Source organism: Nematolebias whitei, chromosome 10, assembly GCF_014905685.2.
Source record: "Nematolebias whitei isolate Nwh7 chromosome 10, NemWhi1, whole genome shotgun sequence".
In the NCBI taxonomy this organism is placed as follows: domain Eukaryota; kingdom Metazoa; phylum Chordata; class Actinopteri; order Cyprinodontiformes; family Rivulidae; genus Nematolebias; species Nematolebias whitei.
Genome location: NC_056507.1, coordinates 15411060 through 15431448, shown reverse-complemented (window position 1 = coordinate 15431448; position 20389 = coordinate 15411060). Strand labels below are relative to the sequence as shown.

The window sequence follows — 20389 nt, the reverse complement described above, 5'->3', positions numbered from 1 at the left end:
TATATATATAAACAGTGATTATGACACAATTTAAAATTAATTTTAACAGAAATACAGATAAGAGGCTGGATAAATCTATTCTGAGCTGGTTACTTACAATCCTAGGTAAATTTTTAGGCATTTTTCTTTTAGAAGCAGTCTTTTTATTTCCAGATTCATTTTATGTTCTCACAGTTAGTTCATATTTATTTTTGTTTTCTGATCAATGCTAATCATATGTTCCATTAGATACTGCTTACTGCTGATGTAAAATTCAAAGAATTGACTCATCCTCCTTGCCTTGATCTTGTTTTGGCTTTTTAGTTTTTCTTTTCATCAAAAAATATCGTCCTTACTCTCTTTGCTTTTTCTTTGATCATGTTTCAGTGCCTGTCAATAAAAAGTTACATTTTCTCTCTTAAAAGCGTAGGTTTAATGATGAGTAAAGAATGTGAAACACTTTTAAGATGAAAATCAGTACTGATTGAAAAACATAGTAGTAAAATAGTGTTAATAATGAAAACCACCGCTACCAGTCTGAATGCAATTTGTGCCTCAACATTAGAGGTGTAATGGTACATATGTTTGTGCAAAACCATCATGGTGAACAGATGAGTAACAGATATAGGAAGCAGGCAAAAAAAAAAAACAGATCAGAAATAATCAATCACTTCCATTTTCAGGAATGCACTTTTTTTTTTTTTGCAAATTGCCACAAAAGAAAAAAAAAATCTAATGTAGGCCACTATTATACAGTCCTCTTTACACAGGAGGCTGAAGGTGATGAATGCATTGTGGGCGACAAATGTACAAGCTGCACCCAAGTTGCTGTTGGCTGCTTGGAGACAGAAATATCCAGGAAACCGGCCTGGTTATTTTTTAGCTACTGCGTTTGTGCGTCTAACATTTTGTCAAAGAAAAGCTCTGGCTTCACATTTATTGATGAGGAGGGGAGAAATAGAACAGTGATTACTCATAATACACTCAAAGTTCATGGATTTTAGGCTATTTCACGCTGAAGATTCTGCAAGAACTGCCCCCGTGTTTATCCCACGCTGAGTAGAAAGCAGTGTTTGAAGGAGAACTGCAGAAAGACTCAAATATTTTAAAAATGTTACTGTGACTACAACTTACAGTGTGTTGTGCGCTGTACTGAACACAACTTGCCACAGACAGGCAGTTTGTGGGCAGAGCGCACATCAACTCGACCAACACGTAGTTTTTTTTTTTTCATTTAGCCTTTATTTATCCAGGTTAGTCTCATTGAGCCACGAGAACTCATTTTCAAGAGAGACCTACCAACACGTAGTATTCACCCCATCACTCTGTCAGTGGATATAAATACTCCAATGATTCGTTGAAAGGTATGACCCACACATGCACAAACTCTTGTTTGCTTGTGTGTTTTCATCAATGTACTGTCATGGGTCTATAGACAGCCTGCTTAGTGGAAAGTTGTGCTTTGTGCAACCCCCAACCCCCCGTGTGCATGCACGTGTGTGTCCTTGTGCATGTGTGTGTGTGTGGAAACCCAATAATTTGAAAGGAACCTTTCTTACAGCTAGATGTACCCATACACCAAAATGAACGTTGGTACAGTAGTTACTTTTCAAATTATCATGCACAGATAGATGGGAGCAATGGTGGACATTAACAAATTTGTATTTTGTTATTTTTGTATTTTTTGTATGTGTTGTACCAGACTATACCTTACTCCCACATCTAGGCATGTACTACTGAACCATGACCCAAGCAAACCATAATAGCCCTAGTCAAAATGTTTCTTTTAGATTTGAGAAGAATGTAATTTATGATGTAAAGACAGATGTTATCTCATAATTCAAAATAATGTAGCTATTGTTAAAAAAAAAAAAAAAACAGGAAATAATGAGTGGCTACAAAAGCTTATTTATTATATTTAGTGGTAACCCATAAGTGTAAATAGTATTTTTACAAGTGTTGACAAGCTTATTAAAATGTAAATGATATAATAAATTAGATACAAACTGAATTAATGTATTTGACTAAGAACAACAACAAAAAAGGAGCTATCACAAAACACACCAGTGTGCCATTATAATCCAATTAATTTGTTAGAAGGCCTTATTACCAGAGGACATGGATTGAAATGTGCTATTTGCTCTGTTGATATATCCTAAGTCCTTGAATAAATGCAGTTTGTCCAGTAACTCTGACCTTTTTCTTCCCTGGAGGGGTAAACACACTCTTTTCTAACCACACTGTCTGTGAAAGCTACACGAGAATGACAAGGGGATTTAGAAGAAGACACAGTATTCTGCCCAAGTTCAGAGGAAAAACAGAAGCAATGTTTCTTACCAGCGGATGTGTGAACTCAGGGGCATGGTCGTTTTTATCTGTGATAGTAATGGTAGCTGTTGCTGTTCCTGTTAGGCCCACCTCGCTTCCTGCCATGTCCTTGGCCACAATCTCTAACTCGTATGTTGTAGTCGGGAGTGTCTGGAGAGTGAACACACATGATGTAGAGTTAGAGATACAAACATGTACACGTATTAATCTAAACAAAACAACAAAGAAGACAAAATACAACAATGTTTTGCACCCATCACAAAGTAATAGCCACTTAAAATTTATGAAGATGATTACAGGTGCTGGTCATAAAATTAGAAAATCATGAAAAAGTAGATTTATTTCTACAATTCCATTTAAAAAGTGAAACGTGTACATTGTATTAATTACACACATACTGATATATTTTTAACCAGTACAAGCAAAAGAGAGCACATTACACCAGTTTTGGCCTCACGGCACTGGTTACCAGTTCACTTTCGAATCCAGTTCAAAATACTCCTGTATGTCTACAAATCACTGGACAGCCCCCCCCCCCCCCCCCCCCCCTCCCTCTGATCTGCTACAATCGTATGTCCCACCACGTTCCCTGAGGTCAGCGGGCCAGTAGCTCCTCACAATTCCAGGAACGCGTCTTAAGCGCAGAGGTGACAGGGCCTTCTCTGTAGCAGGACCAAGACTCTGGAACGAGTTACCTCTGCTTGTCAGACAGGCCCCCTCCCTCTCGGTTTTCAAGTCCCGTTTAAAAACCCACTACAATTCAGTAGCTTTCAACAGCAGATGATCTGTGTTTTGAACCTGTATGCTCCACACTGGTTAGTCGTCATTATCTGCATCATTTTTATGTCTATATATTTCTGATTTGATTCATTTTGTATTTTGGTTTGTGTGTTACCTGTTGTTCTGTCTGTACAGCACTCTGGTTGGCCTTGTCACTGTTTTAAGTGCTCTATAAATAAAATAGTATGGTATAGTATGGTATATTTCAAATGTTTATTTATTTTAATGTTGATGATTATAACTGACAACTAATGAAAACCCCAAATTCAGTATCTCAGAAAAGTTGAATATTGTGAAAAGGTTCAATATTGAAGACACCTGGTACCACACTCTAATCAGGTAATTAACTGAAAACACCTGCAAAGGCCTTTAAATGGTATCTCAGTCTAGTTCTGTAGGCAACACAATCATGGGAAAGACTGCTGACTTGACAATTGTACAAAAGACGACCATTGACATCTTGCACAAGAAGGGCAAGCCAAAAAAGGTATTTGCTAATGAGACTGGCTGTTCACAGAACTCTGTGTCCAAGCACATTAATAGAGAGGCGAAGGGAAGGAAACGATGTGGTAGAAAAAATGTGTACAAGCAATAGGGATAACCGTATCCTGGAGAGGATTGTGAAACAAAACCCATTCCAAAATGTGGGAAAATTTCACAAAGGGTGGACTGCAGCTGGAGTCAGGGCTTCAAGAACCACCACACTCAGAAGTATGCAAGACAAGGGGTTCAGCTGTCACATTCCTTTTGTCAAGCCACTCTTGAACAAGAGACAGTGTCAGAAGCGTCTTGCCTGGGACTGCTGCTGAGTGGTCCAAAGTTATGTTCTCTGATGAAAGTAAATTCTGCATTTCCTTTGGAAGTCATAGTCCCAGAGTCTGGAGGAAGAGAGGAAAGACACATAATCCACGTTGCTTGAGGTCCAGTGTCAAGTTTCCACAGTCGGTGATGGTTTGGGGTGTCATGTCATCTGCTGGTGTTGGTCCAGTGTTTTCTGAGGTCCAAGGTCAACACAGTCGTCAACCAGGACGTTTTAGAGCACTTCATGATTCCTAATCTACCAAAGATTTGAGAATTAGAATTACTAAATGACAGAATACAGGTAAAAACATCCTGTAAATGTACACCATTAGGTTCACATAACAGCTGACAAAACCTCCCTAGAAACATTTGCTACAGGGAAAAAAAATAAATAAATAAATCATAAATGCAAGAACAAACAGTGTGGTTAAAAAAAAAAAAAAATAAATAAATAAAGATACCTAATATTGAGCAGGTTCATATCAGACTAAAATCAAACTCATTCATTTTAAAGATTCCACGGAGCTGTTCATGCTGCTCAGTGCTCCAGAGCAACAGAGATCAAGGTTTTGAGGATTTATTTGAAAACACCAAGCATTTTTTTTTCTTATAACCTGTGAAATTATATTTTAAACTGTGAACATTGTTGGGCTAGAAGATTTTTCACACTGATTTATTTACTTATTATTTTTCAATGCTTGTTTACTTTGCTTTGTTTGACATTGAAATTACTTTTTTTGTTTTTATTGAATGCATGAGCAGATCTCAATTCTTACTTAAATCATTCTTAGTGTGGTACTTTCTTTACTTGCCTTGGCTTTTCTCAGGATATTAAACAGGCAGTCAGTGTCTTTCAGACCCTTTTGATAAGACTCACCACATCTTGTTTAGCCTATCCAAGGTGTAACTGATCAAAAGGCAGGAAACAATCTGGGCAAGTTGCATACATAAGAGACAAACATCAATGCACAGTCTCTTTTCTGTTTGTTTAGTATTACCAGTTAACCTGAAATGTCTGCTGTGGGGTTGAAAAAGGAAGCCAGAGTACCTGAAGAAATCCACACAATCAGGCAAAGATTGGCATGAGGAGTTCAAAATATCAAAACTTTATTTCAACCTAAACAAAAAGCAGTTGTGGCAGAAAACCATACAAGGCAGGATCAGAACAAGGAGGCACAAAGAGACAAGGAAGCACAGGGAAAACCAGACTGTGGCATGAAAACCAACAATGCTCACTTGACAATGAAGAAGAACTGAGGGAATTAAAAATGCTGAGGTTAACGAGAGAAGTGGCTGAAGCTGTGACAGATGAAACAGGGAGCAGGTGGAGATGGGTGTGGCAGGCTGACTGAGGAAGAGGCGATACGAAAAAAAAAAACACAACTAAACACAAGAATCACAAAACATTGCCAAAAAAGAATAAACCTATTAATCAACCTAAAAAAAAAAAAACTTATCCTGCCAGAAACTTGATGAAAAAAAAAACAGGAAGTGAAGCAATAAAAGGCATTGCATTTAATTCGTCTCAACATATCGTCTCTTGTGATACTCATATTCAGAAAAAAATCTTCATTATTTTATTTTTTGAATAAAGTTATTACTCAAACCCCATGAATAGATAATGATACGCCATTTATTTGCTGTGTTGTAACATCAACTGCAGCTGGAAAAAAAAAAGTTAGTTAAAAAGATTTAAAACACTAAATTAGTCCGCATAACATGTTATAGGTTGGCTCTAAAACAAAGTTAAATTTGAGAGAATATGTAGAAAAAGACAAGTTATATGTTGCCAAAGCATGAAAATATGGACTCTGTGCTTGAATTTCTCAAGAAAGCCTCCTGAAGGAGGTAAATAAATCAGTTTGACTGGACCACTGGAGCCACTGGGAGAATTAAGTAGGGAATTGTCTGAGTAATTCCTGCTGATTGATTAATGATATGAGCTGGTAGTGTTAAGCAGGAATAGATGCAGAGGGGCTGACAGTATAAATCATTTTACACTTTGTTAGAATGCCTTAATGCCATGTTCAGTTTTATGGAAATATATATTGCAAAATTAAAGCTACACATACATAATTTTTCAACACAACACCTATGAACAACCCCAACCCTTCTAAAAAGAGAGAGTGAAAAACTAAACAAAACTTGGAGTTTCCCAGCTTCTCTTTTCACCATTGTAGTTTATTTTGAAAGGATATGAAAAGTGAAAGGAAAAAACAACAACTATAGACAAGGTGAGCTCAGCTTCACTGTCAGAAAACATGCCCCTCCCCAAACCTACATTTAGCAGGAAAAAAATGAAGTACTGTACACGTTGCACTGCCGTATAAGTCGCATCAGTCCAAAACTGTCTAATAAAGTGGAAAAAAAACATAAATAAGTCGCTTCGCCATATAAGTCACATCTATAATGTGTCACCACTGACACGTTGCTGACCACCTGGAACCCTGGGCCAGTGTTGTGGCAAAAAACTGATTGGCTGCTAAATGGTGGGTGCGGGAGCGTGCACGGGAGGACTTTAACAAGAATTTAACAAGATTAACATTTAAAAGCAATTATTTGTTTGCTATAAATTATAGCAAAGGTGCATCTCCGTTTAAATTTTTCCTTAATAAATGCACTTTAATGGTCAAATCAGCTGCATTTCACCTGGGTGGTGCAGTGAAATGCAGCTGATTTGAAGTTTGCTCCAGGAGTTCCGGAGCGAGACCAAGTGTCTCATTAATAACCCCTTTTACCTATTAATGAGACACTTGGCGTACCATATTGCTAAAGGGTCCTCTAGCGGCTGAAAATAGTAGTGTTCAATATTTTCCATGTCAGAATGAATGAAATCATCAGATCTCAGCCAAAAATTGGGTTATAAATATGGGGGGGGGGGGGGGGGAGTATATTAATCACATTGGTATATAAGTTGCAGGACTTGCAAATTTATGCAAAAAGGTGCAACTTCTATCTCAAAAAATACAGTATAAGGATTCTGAGCTAGCAAAACTAGCATTAGCACACGTAGTGTTTCAGCTTACAGTTTTGGAGTGAGTAAACTTTAATCTACTGCAAGGCCCAACTGTGTGGACAAGGTTAGTTTATGCATAACAATCAAATAGGCAACAATCCAAATAACGAAGCAACAGCTGAGGACAGCACCTGTTAACTTGTGTTCTTTACTTTTAGATTTTATCGCTGTATTTATTACTTGTTGTGGTATAAAACCTAGCCCTGCATGAGTAATGACCAAAATAAGCATGCATTGTAAGAAGCCAGAGTCATTGCAGGCTGGTCTTATGTTTAGAGAAAGGGGAACAGGGTTGGTAGAAGGAAGACAGGGTTCAAAGAAAAATAAAATGAATACCATAAATTTTAAGTACTTTTGTCAAGAACGTTCATCCAAACACCAGGTTTAACCACAATTTTCACTGTAAGAGCACAACGTATTGTAGCTAAAAGGTATGAGTTTATACAGTCTGGTAAGAAAATCATATTTTACATATTAATATAAAACAAAGGTCAATTAGCTTCAAGCTAACTGTAATAAAATGAACTACAATTTAAAAAGCTCTAATTGTGTATATATATTTACTATCATTAAACAGATTAAATATGCTTAAGAGGTTATGTTTTGGGATTTTTTTAATCCTTTCAAAAGCAATAATTTAATTATAGGGTAGTTTTACTGAAACTAGAGCACAAACAGACAAATTAGAAATCCAATCCATTTTCTGCTCTGCTGGCATCTATAATCTATATTACAACTGGGAAGACATGGCTTATACACAGAGAAAGAAGATGGCATTCATAATGATCATAGCAGCAATAATAATTTGTTCACATAATTCATCATTAATAGAAACGTTAACTCTGGTGTATAAATAACAGGAGATGGGGGAGGGAAAGCCAACATTTATTTAAGTGCTGCAGTTTTTCTATTCCCCCCCTCCTACTGGGAGTGTTGGCTGTCATATGTTTAGCAAACTTCATCCATCTGTCTCAGTAAAAATGCTGCAGAAGCTCTCTCATGCATTGTAGATTCACCTTGGAGCAAATACCTCCTCTTTTAGTGCCCTACTAACAGAAGAACAAATTTCACCTGCTGGAATGCACACTTAAGGCACAAACAAATGAAAAAAGTACTGCTGCCATTTGCTATTCTGAATAACACACACACCCACACACACTGACAAAGAGCGAGAGAGAGAGTGAGAGATAGAGAGATAACATGGGAATCTCTTTTTCTTGCAAATAATCAAACTAATTAATCACTCAAATGCCTTTGTCATTTTTAAAACATTGTTGGAGAGGAGGAGTAAGTTTTATAATAAGATGATTCTCAACACGATTTTACTCTGTGCTTATAATAATAATAGCTTGTTCATAAATCATCAAATGCATTAGGATACTTGTTTATAAATATTAAAACATTTTTTTCTCCAATGGAAATTGGAGTGTTTTTCTCCATTAAGAGTGTCATGGTGGATCAGTTGGTAGCTTTATAAATACTGTGTTCAAGAGTTACTATTTGCTGCCAAAGGAGATGATGTTTTATTCTCATTTGTTCATCTTTCTGTTTCTTACTAAAATATCTCATGAACTTCATAATAAATTTTACTGGAACTTTCATGAAGTAATCGCGTGATGTACGTCTTGATTGTTGGCATCAACAAGTGACCTTAAACACAAAACTGTCTATAAATCAATCTATTTTACAGACATTGGGCAGAATATTTCGTGACGGTAGCTGAGAGTTATCTCTAACCTGTTCTGCTCTTGAAATCTTTTCTTTCTGAAAACTTTGCTGATAACATTGGAGTCAACTGTACTTAATAGCAAAAAAACCTAACAAACATTTCTCATACATTTCTGAACAGACATTACTGAAACTCTCAGAAAGTTATTTTTGGACATGCATCTAAAACACATTAATATTTGGAAATAACCCAATTTAAGATGGCCACCACAGTCAAATGATCTTAAACAACACAAAAAACTGCTGTGGCTCAGTCAATTTCACACATTCTGAGTTAAACTCAGTGTGATAATAGATAAGAGCCATTGTTGCTCATTCTTTGAGTGATGGCTTATACTTTGTATAATGAGACCTTACAATGTTGCACAAGAACATAAGATTGCACAAAATGCAATTGACAAGGTTTGACCAAAACAGCTACGGCATATCTATCCTTTTTTCTCACAAAATGATTTTGGTGTTCGGTCCGACGGGTGTTCTAAAATTGCACTGCTCGTGGTGGTTGCATGTTGGAGTAGCTCTGTTACATTCATTCTGAGTTATTGCTTTTGAAAACTTTAATTCCTCTTTTCCTGGATGTAAATCTCTTTTTTGGATGATTGTTTACTCTGGATTTAATAAAACCATTTAACTTTTGGGGATTTGTTATGATGTGTAACCATGGCAACAAGGCGTTTTCTTTTAAACAACCAGAAGCAGCTGATTAACATCTCAAAACGCAAATACCTAAATCTAAAAAAGTTAACTCTGGTCCTCTGGACATTCAAAAAAACAAAACAAAAAAATTGTAGAAACGTTTCGTCTTTCGTCCGAAAGACTTCTTCATTTTGAGGTGCTGCATTCAGCTCAGTCTTATAAATAGCACCTTCTTGTAGTGGATCAACCAGTTTGGTGCTGACAGCCAAAACCAGCTGCTCACATGATCAAAGAGAACCATCAGCCTAACGATGGATCATTAGGACCCTGATGGCTGTTTGCTATTCACAGGGGGCTGAGTGATACTAGCAATAACAGCATTGTAAGAGGGGGGACAGTTGAACCCGGAGGCCTCCACCCCTGTTTAATGATAGATTGTTTCTTTTCACAAAGATGGCCTCCTTTATTCCTCTCTCAAACCATTGTTCCTCTCCATCAAGGATGTGAACATCTTCATCCCTGAAAGAGTGACCGCTGGCCAGGAGATGAGTGTAGACTGCAGAGTCCTGGCCTGATGATGTTGATCTTCTGTGCTGGGCCATCCTTTTGGCCAGTGGCTGTTTAGTTTCCCCGGTGTAAGACTGATCACAGCCCTCCTGACACTGAACAGCATACACAACATTACTCTGTTTGTGCCGGGGGACTGGATCTTTGGGATGAACCAGTCTTTGCCATAATATATTTTGGGGTTTAAAAGCCCCCGGGATGTTATGTTTAGAAAATAAACGTCTCAGTTTCTCTGATACTCCCGCAACATATGGAATGACCACTGGTCTGGGTTCCTCCTTTTCAAATACCTCAACTACAGCCCCAAATCCCAAAAGAGTTGAAAAGGAGGCACCGTGGATGAATTCCTGTCAACCTGGCAGCGGTGTTCAAGTTCTTGGCAGCTGACATCCTGGAGCTGGTGGGAGGCTTGGCTCTTGACGGTGGGAGGACCGGGGTCATCCCTCGGCACCTTCAGCTGTCTGTCTGGGGTGACGAGGAGCTCAGTAGACTGCTGGGAGGAGTGACCATCGCTCAGGGAGGAATTCTGCCTGGCATTCAGGCAGTCCTGCTGCCCAGGACGACCAAGAGACCCGCTGGATCTGAAAGCAAGCTGGATCCAGGTGGACGGATCGGAATCTGTGGCCAGATTCTTTGGATTTGCTGCAGAAGATCCTTCATGCCCACAGCTATCAGCATCTACAACAACTCTTGAATGAAACCAGGATGATGAGCTACGACAACACTTAATTTCCCTTTGGGATTAATAAAGTAGTTTTGAATTTAATTGAATTGAATATGCATTTCTTTCAGAAATACTAGGCTTATTATGAATGAAAAAGTGAGTATCATCAAACTTCACAGTATACATTTATTTAGACATTTCAAAGTAAGACAAGGTTTATTGCTACATGCGAAGAGGACTGATGCTGCATCCACACTAAACAGTGAAACGTGAAAAACACCAAACAGGTGCTTCTATCAACAGTTATTCATGCGGTGAAGGATTTGGTGTGCCTCACAACCAGCTCTGGTGTAAATCAGACACAGTGCAAACAGATGGTGCACCACAGACCTGCGAGTTTATTAAACTTTAAGCGTACAATCACACATGAGTGTACACGTGCCACCTCAACAACACACAAGTGCACACCTGAGCGCAGACATGTGCTCATGCCCTCCAGCTGGAGAACAGCGAGGCTCTGGGATGGCTGCAGTCTCACTGGTGTCTAAACACATTGAGCGTAGCCTCCTTTAGCGACTGACAACGTCTTAATGAGCATTTCCAGAGTCTCAACTCAATTATAAACTCTCTGGCACTACCTGGCCAAGAGATGTTCCTGTTCACAGTGGGACTGAGCTGAGGGAAGCAGGGACTTTTCCCTCCAGGAGACAAAAAAACTTTTACTGGCATAAAGTTGATAGAGGTACTCCCTTCAGTCAGCCCCTTCACTTCAAAACTTCTTGATTATTTGTCTGGATATACTTGATTAGAGCTGTCCCATGCAATTTGATTGTACTTGGAAATATATATATATATTTTTTAGAAATTATCTTGTGAGTTCTGATTGTTAGAGTGAATTGTCTGGCATCAGACTTTCACAGTGGAGGTAAGCAGTGGTGCTTTAACAGGTTTAGAAAAATATTCAGTGCAAAAATATTCAGCTTGTCAATATTCACAGAATTTAAGAAAACATACTTCCACAACAAAATATTCAGGGTTTACTAATCTAATTTGGAAACAGATACTTTGGCCAATCACAGCTCCTTTTTAGATAGAGAGTGGTGAGTAAAAATTTTCAATAAAAGTGTACAAGTGGTACCTGTTCTGCATAGCAACTACACTGAATAGGGTTTTCATTAAGATAGTCTTAAAAGAAAACAGAAAATGGTTAATAATTTTTTTTTTTTCTAAATTATACTAATTTGTAATTGTGGTAGGTGATGCAGAACATGTTGTTTGTCCATGAAAGCGGGCAATAAGTAATTACAATAAAACAAATGTTAGGTTTAACTTGTTCTTGGGCTTACAAATGTTACACATCTTTTCCCCCATTGTGGACTGCCTGGTAAGGCAGCACCTATTATTCACCTAACAAGGGTTTCTTAACTTTATATCGTACTCTTCTGTCAACTTTATAGTGGCCCGAACAGCAATGTGTCCCCCTACAAATTTTAGATCAAAACGACCAGCTCGGCACCATGAAATGTGCAAATACTTTTATTGGCATTTTGAGTTACCATGGTGATGTAATTTGCAAACAAAGACGCCATTTTTAATTAGTAATTTTTCATAAACTCTGGTTGCATCTCAAATATCCAAGATGGCCACATGAGCTAAAAAGGAAAACAAATACGGCAAATCAGACATTTTTAGAGACATTAAGTTAAAATTCGGTGTGGTAGTAGCTGAGACCAATGCCAATGAATAACAAATAAATAAATAAAAAAAACAAGATGGTTGCCAGGGTTAAATTTAAATGGTTTAACTCAGCTATTTTTACACATAGAGCTGAAATTTGGTGTGTTTATAGCTGAGAGCCATCCCTATCACATACTGAATCCAAATAAAAAATCCAAGATGGTCACCATAGCTTAAAAGACAAAAATGACTTTAACTCATTGATATTTGCCATTTTAAGCTGAATTTTGGTATGGTTTTAGCTAAGAGCGAACCCCAACACATAATACTCTCAAATCAAAATTAAAAAATGGCCACCATGTGGCTGTCCCTGTCAAAGTTTCTCCAGGAACTCCCCAGTATAATCTGAGATTGCTAGTCATCAAAATAGATTGTATCCATGTTCATGTATTCTAGAAAAATAGAAGTCATAAGCGTACATAGTTGTATATTAACAATAGGTGTTTTCACTTCTGCTGGATTGATTTCTCATGGCGTCACATAGTGCAATGATTCTAAAGTATTTGTTTTAATAATTAGTAGAAATGCTTTTTTAAAGGCCTACTGTGATACAATATATAACTCCTATTGCAAATGAGTTCACTAAGTGGTTGAGCTTGCTGTATAAAAATAAATAAAGGTATAATGATGACAAGCTAAATAAATGGCAGGCCATGTTTCAGAAAGATCTGAGCTGGGATTGACATATCAGGTCATCACATTCAGCCTGGAAATGATTTTACTAAAGAGGCTGAAGAAGGGAAGAAGAACGTGAGGAGGAAAGTGAGAGGGATAAGTGAAAAAAAGAAGAGAAGGAATGGGAAAAACAGAGAGCAACCTGACATTGGAGACAGCACATTAACTCTCTGAATGGATGTAATATTTTAATCAAATTGGCTGCGGGTTCTTTGTTCTCTGGCCCTTCAGTAATGCTCACTCACAGCACCAAACCACTGGCTATTCTTCAGGTCTCTTTTCAAATACTTAGATAAATGATGACATAAAATAAAAGCCTGAGAAAAAATCCCTCCGAAGTTCTATGAAAACCCACTATTGAGAGTATTTCTACAAGGGCAGCTTTAATTCCCTCACCTTTATGCCTTCATCTGCTTTGTAATTCTACCTTTATTCTTTTTCCCTTTTTTTTTTTTTGGTGCTCAGCTTTTTTCTTGTTAATACTCAAAGTTATTTTTATCCTCACCACTGAAAAGACTCTTATATCAATAAACTGTGTTTTAAGCTCTCAAAAATTGGACTGTTCCTTTTCTCAGTTCATTTTGTCTCTGCATGCTTGGTAGACTTGAGGTTGTTTTTTTTTTTTTTGAATGGATGATAAACTGCAAATAACTAAACAGAATGAAAAGTTTCCATTAGAGTTATGCATCATTTGCAATAGTCTCCTCCATTAATTGTCAATATTTTAGCTTTTTTTTTTTTTCTGAAATGTCGGTACTGCATTACTGAAAGCCTTACCTGGGTCATACTGCAAACACCATGTAGATAGTAAAACTAGAAACAAGACTACAAATGTCACTGGTTTTAAAAAAGCATGATGCACCATGTAGGATACTCCCAAGCACAAGGTTTTATGTTGAATCATGAAGTGAAATTGTTGCTTTATATGAGCTACACTTTAGTGTTTAATAAAACAATTGAATTTTATTTTCTGTTAAGAATTGAAAAAAAATTGGAAAGTTTTGATAATTTTGCAGAAGTGCATCAACTTTCCTATGTCTGTATAGCACACACTAAATGTTTTTCCCCTAATGGGAATGCTATGTCAGTGTAATTATATTTAGAAAACTTTAGCAATAAGAAAAAAAGAAAATAAAATGTAAGTTTTGAAATGGTCATTGAATCAAAGTTCATGCTCAATAATCCAAGTAAAACCATCTTACCACCAGCAAACTGGTTGGTCCACTATGTGAGTGTGTTGCTTGTAGGACTAAGTTTGTTGTGGCTCCTCAGACTGATGAAGTCCTTTAAATGAAAGACGAAACATCTCAACAACAACCAAAAAAGAAGCCGCCCTGATAATCTGACTGAACATTGTTTGACATGATCAATGCTTCTCAAATTAAAAGCTAACTAAACTACGTGAAAGGATTTTAGCCCAGAATTAGTGAATAAAATGTATATGTTTAAAACTTCATTATAGACATTGTGCTTTTAAAATAAAATCAGGATACACATTTGTGTTTTGGAGCTTTCGAACTGAGTTGAAGTAGCAGGCTCTGTTTACAAGTATGTTTTTTCACAACTACTTTGCTGAAAGTTCAACTAAATTAATGAATACCGTAAAATGTTTAGTCAACAACAAATCAGCTATCAAACAATCATCATCATCACTCAAGTGAGCCTGTCAGTGGTTCAGCACAAACGTTCAAAAAGAATATGTAGGAGGCATTGTTTACCAATTATATACAAGTTATCATAATGACATAAAGTTGCTATCTATGAATTGTTGCTCACTGTGGACTTTAAGATGAAGTGAAGTAAACTAGAGCAAGATTCAGATAAGAGATTCAGTGGACTGAAACTAATTTGTATTTATAATCTCTAATGGGTCATTTATTGTATTTTACCTATTTGTCTAATCCTAACTCAATATCTATATGTGCATTGTTTTATTGTCCTGTCAATAAGGAATTAAGAGTCAAAATCATTTCCATGTTTATCATAGTAATTCAATAGTCATTAATGGGGTAATTGTGGACAATGTTTGGTCTTTTTATTTTCTTAAAAATTCCAGCTCAACTTTACGTCATTTGCACCGTTTCACAATCCACCTCTATGGACATATGATTAATCACTTTGACAAAAGTTAATTACAATGAGGTCTCAGACTTGTGAGGCCCTTATCTGGGTCAGTGCAGCCTACACAAGTGATCTATTTCTTTCATCAGGTTTTTAAGCCTGGTTAGTATTCATGCAAAGGAGAACAGCAGAGAAATACGGGGGCGGTAGTGGCAGGGTGACAGGCCAATAAGAGTGTTCAATCATCCCCCACCCCTCCTGCTTTGTGTTGGATTCTAAACGTATTTTGACAGTTTCTGTATCAACAGTTGTGTGGGTTTATTTATCTAAAAATAAAATCATAAAAAAATGACTATACTGTACTTGAAAATCTAGAAGAATCTTCACTCCAAGGTAACATTAAAGTGTGATGCCTGACTTCAAAGTAATTGGCCATTAAAAAAAAGGGAAAATTATCAGTTCAAGAAATTGTGGTCTTCAGAGATCAAAGAAATATAAGCTACTTGGGGAAATTATTGATAATCCATCAATAAGGTTTTATGTGCAGAGCAGTGCATGGTGGGGTATTCCTCACCTCACCGGGACTTATACAGATGTTTTGGGAAGAAACACTAATCTTGCAGCAAAAAGATAAGCATTTACATTTTTATAGGAACAAATTTAGATTTTTAATGCATGTTTAACCCTATTTATAGATTTATTGTCTGTATTAGTGCCCAACCAATACGGACATTTTGGCTATTGCCGATACAGATATTGGGTAGATATTGGGAAGATGATTGCCAATACCCAATATAATGGCTGAAAATATATGAGCTTTGTCCACCCCCAAGAATCTAAGTAAACAGCCAGTGGAGAGGGGCTTATTTATTTAGTGCAGATGTTAGCAACCATGAAGCTAAGCGAATCAGATCCACGCTATACCTAGACCCACGGTAGTTTTACAAGTGCACTGGTCATAAAAACAGTTTTCCTAATATGCGTTCACATTTTCTATCCTCCATTATTCATTATAAAGTTAAAGTATGTTACATAAATATAAAATTAAACAAAGAAACGCCCTTCCCTTTTCGTTGTTTACCAAAGTTTTGCTTCCTGCTTTGTCTGTGCTGAACAAGAAAGTGAAACTTAAAATGAATTGAAAGAAATCTTCATGCGCACTCTGCTGGATACATTGTACAATTACGTCTGGTTCTAGCATTTTACAGGTGAAATTAAGAAGTGCTTATATTGGCGCATAATGGGACAATTATCACAGATACTGATAAGTCCAAAAAACATCTTTATCGGTCTAAATTATCGGCCATACCAATATATCGGCCGTGCTTTAGCCTATTTTCTGAATTTCAAACAAATTTGGAAAATATGTAGACGCACTTCCAAACTGACTTGGTCTATATTGAATTTTGTGTACTATGTTATCTTTGAAAAGCTCATAGTGAGAAAAAAAGAGCGATTCTGTGACATTCCATGAGAAAACGTGGACTGATGTTATGCATACAGAATTCACAACTACACAAAACACATTACAGGGTTCACTTTATGTCTAATCCATCATAAGTTGTTATCTTGATTTCATCATTCTGTTACGTCCACTGATTTCTAGGGGTTCTCTTACAATAGGAGAACCTTTCTCCCCCTTGCTTGTTTAGATGCCTGTTGTGCTGTCACACCAAGCTGGACACCTGGAATCACTTCCTCCTCATCAGTGAACTGCATAAAAGCTTCAGTGATCCAGCACCATACCCATTTAGTTCCTTGGGCATTTCCTCTTCCCCATGGGCATTGCTGTGGTGTGGTTGACTTTGAGTTTAAGTGTGTACAAAGCATTTTAGCAACTCTGAGAAGATATCTGTGGTCTTCTGTGAACAGTTCTATTTAAAAACTTTTACTTAGATGAGAAGCTTGGTAGGGATCCTTCGCCATTTTATTTTAACTAAACTTTGTTCGGTTTTGTGGCCAGTCAAGGATCTTAGGAATTATAGTTTTTGTTTTGTTACATAAGAGGTGATTTTGTTTTCTAGCCAGAAGGGACATTTATTTGTTTGCTGTTTTGACCTTGGAGACCCTGAATGATGGCTTCCCTTCTGTCTGTAATGCCCAAAACTCTAAGAATAAATTATTGTAATGTTTACTTGTATGAATGGTTACAACCCTTGGACTGAGTCTAGTAAAGCTACTAACTCAAACCGCCCAATTTGACTGTCAGTATGCATACAGGACGAGGCCTACTTGACCACCAAAAAAATAAATAAAACATGGTTGGCTTATTGGTAATTGATACACAATTCTTCAGAAGGAGAGCAACACAGCTTCATCAACTCAGCTGCACTCAGATGTTACTCAACCCTTCCTCGTACTTAAACTCCTGGTTCTCATTTTGTCGAGGGTGGGGGTGCATGATGTTCTCAGACCATTACTTAACATACATGGGTGTGCAAAGCTCACTGTCCAAACAATCTCAGTGATTTTTACAGGTGACAATGCTGTGATGGTGCTTATGTGATACACTGAACTTTATTTCAGAGAGGAGTTGGTTCAAATATGTAATATCAAAGAGTATTCAGTTAAGTGAAATAAATACACATCCAAGGACTGAAAATTAAACAGTCTTTTTTTTTTTTTTTTTTACAAAATTTATGGTTAAATTCATTGTTTATTTTGTTAACAAGACAAACAGACATTTCTATATATATTTTTTAGTTTAAAACAAGAATATAATAGAGTATAGAAGTGAAAGAATTTGTTTAATAAAAATATATTTTTATTTGATTTAGAGAGAAACTTATTCTTTGTTACTAAAGAATTGTAAATACATTCAAACAGCTGCATGAGTGATTGCATCATGGCAAAGTGTCTTTAACTCTTATCCTTTTTCAGGCTGCGACACATATCACAAGCAATGAGTGATCATACAGATTGAAAATGGAGGAGCTGAGGAAATGATGTCGAGAGAACAACTTCTTCATCAACATCAGCAAAACCAAAGCGATGTTTGTGGGTTTTCATAAAGCTAACATTGCACTCCTTCTTTTCTACAAGACTGTCTGTGTGGAGATGGTTTGGCACCTTAATATCTTGGGGTTTTATCTCACCAACACCCTTTCTGGGTATAGTATTACCCTGGGCATCATTAGGATGGCTCATCAACACTTGTACCTCTTGAGGAAATTAAAAAAAGACAAGGCTGAGGTCTAACATCCTCAGCTCTATTTACAGGTGTGTGACAGAGTGTGTGTGTCACTGTGTTGTTTGCTAGCTACACAGTATTAGAAAGTGGGGCTGTGGAACATGTGGTCAGGTCTGCACAAAGAACAACTGGATGCAGCTTACCACAAAATGGACAGGTCAGCTTGTATCATAAGTGACTCCTCCAACCATGCACATGGACTGTTTGCTCCCCTGCCCCCAGGCAAGAGGTTGCACAGCATCTGGCCAAGGATAACCAGAATGAAAAGCAGCTTTTTTTTTTTTTTCCCCCAGATTTAGTCAAAATGATGAATTGCTCAACAATTCCATGCAAAAAAAAAGAACTCCATTATGCATTTTGCTTCCACATACTACACTTTACAGTTGATTCCATCTGCTGCTGTTTTTATTGCCTTTTTGAATGGTGTTGTATAGCTTATTTTCTATGTATTAAATTATTTTTGAAACTATTTTTATTTACTTGTTTGTTTATTTTATTAAAATAAAATGTAATGTGTAAGAACACTGCTTCAAAGGTTATAGGAAATTATTATTATTTTCTTTAATTTTAAGAAACTAGTGATAAGTATTGTTGCTTTTGATATGCATACATTTCAGGGTTGTACCACAGGTTGTCCTATATGCAATGACAGCTAGTAGATTGGTGCTGTCTGAGATGCCTATCCTGCTTCATTTTCCTTTTGTTTGTTTGTTTCTACACCAAGTTATTTGGCTTGGCTCTCCAGCTGCAGTCTGAAAAATATTTGATCTGGATCTTGAATGTCTGCCATAAACTCAAAAGCTCATTACTTTTGAGAGAGGGAATAGGACTAATCAATGTCCCATAGCCTTCCCAATGATTTACCGCAAAACAGCCAATTCAATTAAATTCTAAATTTTCTTAACCTCATAGGAGGTGCTTTATTTCTGCTAAAAGGTGCATAAAAACAAACAAAGCCAAACTACATTATGTTCTGTTTCCTCTCACATCACCAGGCAAATACATGATTAAAGTGTTAAACTGATAACTTGGCTCCTTACAATTACATCCCCAATTAGTTATTATTTTATATTTATTTAATATTATTGACAATAATTTTATTATGATTAAAATACAGATAGTGCTATAAGTTATTATATTTTCAAGTGTTTTTATTTTTTTTGTTTGTTTTTTGGATTCTTTTTTTATTTTTTATGTAATTTCCTGTGATGTTAATTTTCTGTATTTTATTTGTGCTCGGTTTCTTTTTCTGTTTCCTGCTATTCTCAGTATTTTGTCCTGCGTAATATTCTACTCATCAGTCCTGCCCCACCCATTTACACCTGTTCCCTGTTTAGCACAGATGTCTACACACTTCACAAGCCCCTGCCTATTTAGTCTTTCAGTGTTCTTTCCTTAGCAGTTTGTCATTGTGCTTCAATACACTGTCAGGTTCTCCTCTGTTTTTGTTTTGATGTCACACCAGACTTTTTGTTTTGTGGTGTTGTTGCTGTTGTTGAAGTCACCATTTATTTCATTATTATTTTTAGTTCTTGTGTATATCTGTTTAACTTATGGCCCGTATACAACTTGCAAAAGCATTATTCAATTTATTTATTATTTTACAAATGCTAAAAGTAAATGTCAGCTTAAAACTTGTACAAATTTGTGTGTAAATCATAATTCCATCCATCCACCCTCTTATCTTTACCTGCTTCTTCCTTTTTGGGTTGTGGGGGTTACTGGTGCCCATATCCAGTCATCACTGTGCAAGAGGGACACATGGAGACAAACGACCATTCACTCTCTCACTCACACCTAGGGACAATTTGGAGTTACCAATCAGTCTAACATGCATGTTTTTAGTCTGTGAAAGGAAACCAGAGTACCCAGACAAAACCCATACATGCACAGAAAGAACATGCAGACTCCACCCAGAAAGATCACCCGCTGGGATTTAGATCTGCTGATCTTCTCTCTGAGAGGAAACCGCTCAATTAACTGCGCCTCTCAATCACAATAAATCACAATTGAATTTAAAATAATGACCTTCTGAATCATACAATATTGAGTTTGTGTGTTAAATGTCTGATTTGTGTCCTGATGTTTTATTTTTAAATAATTTTTAATTGTTACAAAGAGTTGAACTCATTTACCATCTTTTTTTATTTTTTTATCAAAGTTCAGTAAGAAAAAAAAAACTATATATATATATATATATATATATATATATATATATATATATATA

At 36.7% G+C, this 20389-nt stretch overlaps 1 protein-coding gene across 1 annotated transcript in view; it reads right to left on the bottom strand.

Moving 5' to 3' along the window:
- cdh13 (cadherin 13, H-cadherin (heart)) overlaps positions 1-20389 on the bottom strand; it is a 413855-nt gene that overhangs the window by 100410 nt on the left and 293056 nt on the right. Inside the window, exon 9 of the mRNA XM_037683165.1 lies at positions 2317-2457. Coding sequence (XP_037539093.1) covers positions 2317-2457 — 141 coding nt within the window. The remainder of the gene's footprint in view (positions 1-2316; positions 2458-20389) is intronic.